Source organism: Falco punctatus (assembly GCF_963210335.1).
Source record: "Falco punctatus genome assembly, chromosome: 7".
In the NCBI taxonomy this organism is placed as follows: Eukaryota; Metazoa; Chordata; class Aves; order Falconiformes; family Falconidae; genus Falco; species Falco punctatus.
The window spans coordinates 44,720,175-44,728,668 of NC_137587.1; the positions used below are offsets into that span (position 1 = coordinate 44,720,175).

Below are 8,494 nucleotides of genomic sequence, written 5' to 3' on the forward strand. Positions count from 1 at the left end.
TTTTTGCAGTTGAAGGAAAAAAGTTGTCTTCAGTGAAGTTGTTATTTGATGGTAGTCCTGGTTCCCTGTATGCAGGCAGGAGAAGTCACAGAAGCTGGAGGCAACTTATTTATCCATAGGACTGAGAAAATTCCTAAGTTGTCCTGTAGTAGTACTGGCTCAGATTGTTGTGAAAACTACCAGGAAATTCCAAATGTTACATATTTTGGAGAAAACGGTGTGCTAATTGAGACTTATTTCTGACCTTGGCATATCCAAGAAGGCTCGATTCTGGTTTTGCCCCTGTCCTGTTAGCATGTGCATCTGAAATAGTCCATGCTATGCAACTGAAGAGATTTCAAAAAGCCTGTGAGTAATTGCTGCCTACGTTCTAGGTGGTCCAAAGAGACTCCTGCAGGATTTACCTGAAATGCAGTCTCACGGATAAAAGCTGAATTTTGTCAGCTGCCTAGAGGTGTTCATGTGCTAAGCTTGGTTACCCACTATCTCCAGATGATGGTGAATATGTTTATGAATATAGGCTTGTGGTAATTGAGAACACTTACTTTGTAATTAAGCTTTTTGGAAACACAGCTTTCCTTTGAATTATAAGGAGTTTTGAATAGCTGGGGTTGTCCCAAGAATTTTAAATATTCATTAGACTCTCCTGGAAGAGTGGTGTTATTTGTCTCTAGTGCAAAGGAGGTGTGATTTAATTTGCAGTATTTTGCCCACCCACGAGCGAAACATACACAATGAGATTTTAATCACATGTTTTCTTCTGGTCTTTTTTGTCTCTTAAACCAACATAAGCCTGCGGGTGTCATGCTGGTCTGCAGCAGTGGGAGGCTACAGGTGGCACCTCTCTACCAGTTGAACCGCAGAGCTATTGCAGTGACAGCTTTTCAGTAAAGCAGCATATTTGCTTGGTAAAGCCAGCGTTAGAGCTTTCTGCGGCTTCCCCTCTGTTTCCAGCTTAATGTTCTGAATTTGACAGCTAGGGGGAAAAAAAAATGTCTTGTGGGTGCATCATAATCTGTCTCAAATTGCTTTTAACAGATACTAAAATAAAAAGGAAAATGATACAGGCAGCGCTCGCCCATTACACGTGTGTTCTTACTTAGGATCGCTGCTCCAAGTCATTCTGATGTGCATAGTTCAGGTGTCTGTTGCAGTGCCCAAGTCCTAAATCACTCTGTGCTGTGCACAGCAAGCAAGAGCAACTGGGAGTATTGCGGGTGCCAAAACCACCATTAGCTTAAAAGGACAGATAGAACTTCACAGACATGTGCACGCACAGTTCGTCAAAAACAAACCAAGGTTCGCTTTGAGGAGTAGGCAGGAACTGCTGTAATGAGAAAGGGAATAGAGTTAAACTGTGAGAGAAAGAATGCTCATCCTCAGCAGGGTTTTTACATATAATACATTTGTGTGACTTGATTGAGAATACTGTTATTAACATTAAAATGTGAAGTATTCCCTCTTCAGTAGCTTTAGGAGGACTGTAAGGCTCAGAGTGACTTTGGGATATCCTGTTTCCGTTTCCTTTTAAATTCAGGACATAAAGACCACTTCTAAGGCCTTTTTTTTTTTTTTTTTTTTTTTTTTTTGGACAGGAACATTTGCAAGGTTGCTTTAAGCCATTCTTGTGCACAGAAAATCATGAGTAATTAAAAAAAGATGATGATGAATGTATACTACAACTGTGCTCTCTTATAACAAGCAAAATTTCTATATTCCTTAGTTTTTAAGGATTGATTTTAAACAGTAAATGTTTCTTTGTATTTGGAAATACCACCATATATGTAGGTTACATTTCTTAAAAGTCTTTACATTGAAAATGAAGGAGCTTCATTGGATTGTTGTTTGGAAGATGGGACAACACTCTTGTTAGGTGCTCTCAAAACAGATCAGAAAGACGATCCTGGAGACAGGGAGCTTGAAGCCAGTGCTTTTCTAATTTACCAGCTTGCCAAGCAAATGATTCTTCAGATCTATGCAGGAGGAAAAACTGGGGATGGGGAAAGATGTGTTGTGTAGTCAAGAATTGCTGATGTTTTCCAGATAGCGATTTCTGTCGGTGTCATTCTTATTTCTGTAAGAGCAGAAGTGCGAGTCTCGAGGTCACTGCTTAATTCCACTTGGAGCAGTTCACCATTTGCCTTGATAAACCTCTCTCTGCAATGTCAGGTTGGAAGCCGTATACTTCCTCAATCACGCTCCTGAATTGTTGCCTGGTGTGGCTCTGCGCTATTAAAAGATGGCCATGCTTAACCCCAGTGGTGGGCGAGCTGAAGCCCAGCGCCGAGAGCTATTACATGTCCTCTGTGGGAGGGCTTGGAGCAGTGTTTACGTTCTGTTTCCACCGCATCGTGCAGCAGGGAGGTGAGCAAGACCTGACTCCCAGCTCCGTCGCCCTCCGAAGCTGTACGTGTTCCAACTCGGTGCATCTGTATGCAGCCAGCTCCACCACGCCGCTTCCCAGGCACACTCTTCCTCCAGCCCCAGTCAAGCAGCTCCGCTCCATCTGCAGTTCCTCCTGCCAGAGCTTGCCTAGGTAGACGGGGATGATTTCTAGCCTGTCTGCCCGAGCGAGTATCAAGAGTAAAACCCAAATAGTGCGACTCGGGGTGTAACAAGACGAGGACGTTCACAGCTAGGTGTGCTCGGGTTTTTGTAAGCACGGCAGTTTTTCTAAGTTCAGAGTTGATCTCAAACTGGTTTGGGGGACTGGAGGTATAAAAGCTTAATGTTGCTTCTGCCTTGTCCTAAATTCTCCCAGTTTGGTTGAAGCGACAGCACAGTTGCTGTCAGGGCTGCATGGGCACAGGAGCTCTGCAGCTGAAATGTTACTGTGAACGTTGCAAGCCTTGCGGGGATCCTCAAGTCTAGCTGGTCAGTTGGGCACCACTAAACATCTCTCTTACTTCTTTTCATCCTCCTGAAGCGTAAATCTGACTAGATGCAGTTGGCCATTTCCATATAATTGGGTGGGGAAACACTATATACGGTTATTTTTAAACATTTGTAAGCATGTTAGTTATTACTTGCAGAAATAAATGTTAGGATTCTAGGTTTTATTCTGTGCAATTAAATCCTAGAGACAAAATGCCTTCAATGCCCCCTAAATAGGAAGTGTATACCTAAATAAATACATTTTTCTCTATACAATTCCTTCTTTACAAACTGGTGCTTTTAAAACTTATTTTAGGAATGTAGGAGAAGGCACAGTAGCTTGTAACTTTATTTTAAATTCTGCCTGTTTCAAACAGTACTGCAAGAACCTGTGAATAGACAGTGTTTGCCTTTTTTTTTCTTTTCACAGCTTGTACCTCTGTTTAAGCCACAAGTTACATCTGAAACAGATACAAGATACTTTGATGAAGAATTCACAGCACAGATGATAACAATCACTCCTCCTGACCAAGGTAAAGTTTTCTCAGATGTCTCCCGCTGTGTTCTCCAGGCCACCAGAAATAATTTCCTGCAATGTCACTTGGTCTCTTCAGACCACGTGAAGAAGCACTGGTGTAAACTTGCTGGTTTTCCATATACGTATTTGACCAAGGAGTCAGTAAATTAATGTGAAACTTAATTCCAGTTTGGGAAATTAAAAACACCTGTTTTAGAAGACAGTGAAATTATTTGTACTGTTGTCTTTTCCAAATCTGCGCATTTCCACTGGGAAATAATTCTGTTCGTGAGTTTTGCCTGTGTACGTCTGCACACACGCTGTGTATATGCGAGCAGTCAACTGAGTTTGGACTAATGTCCATATTCAATCAAAACCCATTTTATTTTCATGGTAACTGAGCATGTTTGATGCTCTGAAATAGCAGTTGCCAGAAATTCAGACCACAGAATATGGGTTTAGGCAGTGCAGCTCCTAGCAGTTTTAAATGGACATCCAACCAACTGTTTACGTACAACAATCAGAATCTTCTGTGGTGCCCATTTAATGGGGTGAGATTTAAGACTTCCTGTTTCTTTGTCCTTTCAAGTTGTGGAAGAAAAGGTGACAGTGAAATTTTCTGAAATAATTGCACCATGCATTATCTTACTGTTTGTTTACTTAAAATCAAAAAGGTAGCAAATGTTATCTACTGGTTTGTGTTTTTTTTTTTTTTTTCATTTTTCAGATGACAGCATGGATTGTGTAGATAATGAGAGAAGACCTCATTTTCCTCAGTTCTCCTATTCAGCCAGTGGAACCGCTTAATGTTTTGCAATGTTTTCCCATTCAGAAACAAAACAGACTGCATTTTGGGGACCTTACTTCAATGGACACTAGAGAACTTTCTATATTATCTGAATTACAAACTGTGTTTGTATTACGATTTAGATGAATTTGTAGGAAGCCTCACAGATTCTGTATTTAAAACAATTCTTTGATGCATTTTTGAGAAGGAAAACAAATCCATTCTTAAAGTACTACGTCAAGGCTTTTATGCTGAATGACTGTAGGTTTTTAAGAATATACACCAAAACTGTTTACTTTAGAAATAATTAAGGTATTCAACATATCAGCAACTCTGACCAGAAAATCCCCTTATTTTATTTATTTCATACAGTTCATTATCTAAATATAGAATCTGCACTCTGAACAATTAGATTTATATAGGAAGATATAAGACTTTAGTAGCTAGTGCAATAATATAAGCAACAAAGTGAACAAACTCTGGAGGGTTAAGGTTCAAACTCATTTTGGACAGCAGTGAAGTGTCATCCAACTCCAGAAAACCAACTATAGGAACAGCATTAATGGCCTCAGTGAGGTAAATCAAAAAGCAAAAGTTATTTTTGTTATAACATCTGCTACAAGACATTACATATCAAACGGAATCCAGTGGAATTGCCACATCGTACAGATGAGTATTTCATTCTTGACAGTGCATTTAATTATTCCATTTGCATAGAGTTTAGGAATACTTCATAGGATTGGCTTCTCAGAACCTAGAAAATGCTTGATTTACCAATCTAATATGAAATGCAACAATGCAAAATCACCCAGTTTCACCACTGTTAGAAATACCGTACAGGTCTAAGGGAGAAATCACCTTAATGAGTGAGTCAGCCAGACAAAAGTACATTTTGGCACTGAAGTAATGACTTGTTGCCGCTTTTTTTTTTTAATGAAAAGATACATGAATATATATAAACACTTAATGATTTTTTGCGTCATGCCAGATCATTTCTTCTTTCTTGAGTGCATTAAAGGTATCAGCCAACAGTTCATGGTGCCTTCTCACTCTTGAAGATTCACTTTAACAGTGTTTCCCATGTATAAGAAAAAAATAGGTTGAAACTTCATATGTGTTTGAATAATAATGGTATTCAAAAACTGATTTTTTTTTTGTTTTGTTTTTCATTTTTAATCTTAGTGGAAAATTCCCCACACCCTATTTTTGTTGTACCATGTTTCTTTGTAATTTTCATAAAAGCAGTCTTATTCTGTCTCTGCTGCGAATGAATTTATTCCATTGTAGGTTGCGTTCTCTTAAATTGCTTTTTTTTTTGTTTTTCATTCTCTTGACTGTATAAAAAATGATGACATGTACTAGCATTTTTTTTTATATATTTGAAAGGGAGTATGTTATGAACATCTTCGCTTTCCCTTTCCATCAGAAACTGCTGTGTTTGCACAGGGAGCCCATCATCTTGACTTTTTCTTTTTAACAACATTCAACTTTAGTATTTTTACTCATGATATGAAATTTTCCCTCCAAATACTTAAATAAAAATTGCTTTAACAAGTTAGGTTCTTATTTCTTGTGGTAGGAGCCTTCTGAATTTGTGGAGATGCAACAGCTGCTCCAGTTCCGCGAGTTTGATGTGCATATAACGGAGGGATTTAGGCTTTTCTGCCCCCCCTCAGTTGTGTCATCTCTGTACTGATCATTATGCAAAGATAATTTCGGAAAGTTTTTGTTAAGTATGCTCTGTGCCAGAAATAGTTTCATCTTGAGGTGAACAAGGACAGGCCACGTTTTGCTGTTCTCTTGATGCCACTGAGGTTGTGTTACCGAGGCCCTAAGCTTCAAAGATACTTCTGTTCCAGTCACTTGGGCCGGTGTACAATATGTAATGCTGTGTTTCCTTTCTAGGGGCTAAATTAACCACCTCTAGGAGGTAATTGTACAAGGCTGGAATGTCCTCTTTCAAACAAGAACACAGAGAAAAATACAAGAATGTCCAAGAACAACTGCAGTATGCTTCAAACTAAACACAGAAGTTGCAACTGTAGTAAGCCATTAAACATCCAAAACATTTTTTTGTCCAAAGAATAAGCTATAATTCCCAGTACAATTTACTGCATGTTTTATGCAAGGAGGCAAGGTGAAAGAAGGGATCTGTGTCTCTGTACAGACTGATGCTGGACAGCCTGTCCCATTCTGCAAATGATCTCTCCTAACTGCTCTCCTTCCTTTGCTTCCAAGCCTTCATCCGAGTTGCCAGCCAGCCCAGGGATGAAGTCCAAAGAACTCTTCTGCAAGTCTGCAAGCCCCAGCAAGCTCTGAACTAACATACTTTGTGCATCCAAATATAGGCAGCACAAATGAGCAAAGGTTACCGTAATCTGCCCCAGGAAAATCGGCTCTTTCAAATGCAGGAACAGACACGGATCAGGTGGTTTTGTTGAGGTTGATCCTGTCTCAGAACAGTATTTTCCTGCCGGTTGTTGCTAACGGATTTTTGGTTTAATTCCCATATACAAAATGGAGCTCAAAACCCCCCAAAACTGCTAAAAAGCTGAGAATCTTAGTACTGTCAGCAGCAGAGAGCTGGGAGGGCCACACCTGAATGCAGGGTCTTCTGGATGTTTCCCTCATTTTGCCTGTCGTTATTCAGAACACCGTGCCCGTCATCTGTAACTGAGTGATTGCCAGCGTTACAGCTGTCTACCTGCACATGTAGAATGTGTTCTTTACATTTTGATTTAGCACAAAAGCCTGTGACCTGAGTGTCGTTCACCTTGGATTGCTTTGGTATGATATACGCAGAGACTGCTTAAATCTTAACATTCCTCGAGCTCTTTTATTTGGAAACTTAAAAACTTCCCTAACTCTTGGTACAGGCAAAACCTCCTCATTCTTCCTTCTGGTGCTGAAAAATGTCATCTTGCTCTGGTTTTGTGTATTGCAGCAAAGATGGTGCATCCCCAGTGCAGAACGCTGGTAGTATACATGTGTTACAGCCCAGGAACTTGGTTGTAAACTCAGGCTGGGAGAAAAACAGACAAAAAAGTCACCTTTGCAGGAGCAAATAAGTAACATGCAGTTCTCTGCGTGCCTCTGACTGCCGACAGAAGATGAGGTCAGCTGAGGTCTGGTCAAAACGGAGGCAACGCTGCTGCTTGTGCTGTTTGGGGTTAAGAGACATTGGCAGAAGCCAGGTAATTGTGGAAAATTTCTTTTATATTCCCTTGTGTAACTAAAACATGCAGTACAGTCCCATTAGGGTATGGCAGGTTGTTCTCCCTTTAAACTGGGTGAAGATCACTGGTTTATGGCATTACAAACTATGACCTCCCACCCCCACCCTAATAAATTAAAACTGTTCTTTGTTTTTCTTCCTACACAATTGCCCCTCCAGCAGGTAACCTCCACCTGCTGCCCCGCTGCGATGCAGACCTCGAGTATCTCAGCTGCTATTTGAATTTGGTCCCTATTTGCCACATGAGAAACAAATTAAGAGAGTTTTTGGAGGTTTGAGGGTAAGAGGTTTATGTGTTCAAACTGGATGATCTTTGTTTTAACTTGGGTTGAATTTCCTTGGCTGCTACTTTGGATTGTTTATGGGCGTTTAAATGTTCAGTTATGAGAGTACTGTGTTCTTCTCACTCCTAAGCGTTTGTGGTGTTTCTTTAAATCTTTGTCAGAGAAAAGACCCTTTGCTTCCTAGAGGGCATATACCAAGCCAGATTTTTATCTCCAGGAGCAGGATTTAGCATGGTGGTTCCACATTAGAGGTCACAACCTATAGTGGGAACCCAAACTCCAAGGAGATGGAGCTGCAGAGAAGAAGCCCGCACACATAAAGCGCCTGTGAAAGCTGCATGGGTGTTCTGCTCGTGAAGTTTGGGAAAGGATAATTTAGGAGGAAGGTTTGATTTATTTCACTGTAAAAGCTTCAGAGGTAAAAACACATCTGAAGGAATGGGTGAGCATAAAAGGGTCTTGTTTCTTCTGTGTTGCAAATGAGTGTGTTTGTCTCCCACTTTTAGCTCAATTTTCTTAATAACAGGGAGGTTAATTGCCACTAGAAGTAAAACGAAAAGAACACACAGTGCCTATAGCAAACAGGAGCTTATTATCCCCAGTGCAGCTGAGTGTACAGACGTTGGGTAGCTGTCTAATGGAACATATGCTGCATTCTAATCAGGTGATGACTAGTTGCTCTGTGTCTGACATCATTTTTAACAAAACAGTCTTGTTGAAGTAGTCCCTGCATGCCACTTTTTTTTTTTTTTTTTTTTTTTAAATTTGAATTTTTGTAACTGCTGGTCGCCATCCTA

The 8,494-nt window shown here is 40.2% G+C and overlaps 1 protein-coding gene across 4 annotated transcripts in view; it reads left to right on the plus strand.

Moving 5' to 3' along the window:
- Positions 1-5,437, plus strand: part of AKT1 (AKT serine/threonine kinase 1) — a 74,750-nt gene extending 69,313 nt beyond the window's left edge. For all 4 annotated transcript variants that reach the window (XM_080397339.1, XM_080397338.1, XM_080397336.1 and 1 more), the window contains 2 exons: positions 3,305-3,407; positions 4,119-5,437. In XM_080397339.1, coding sequence (XP_080253465.1) covers positions 3,305-3,407; positions 4,119-4,198 — 183 coding nt within the window. In that variant the 3' untranslated portion in view covers positions 4,199-5,437. The remainder of the gene's footprint in view (positions 1-3,304; positions 3,408-4,118) is intronic.
- Positions 5,438-8,494: the final 3,057 nt, after the last annotated feature.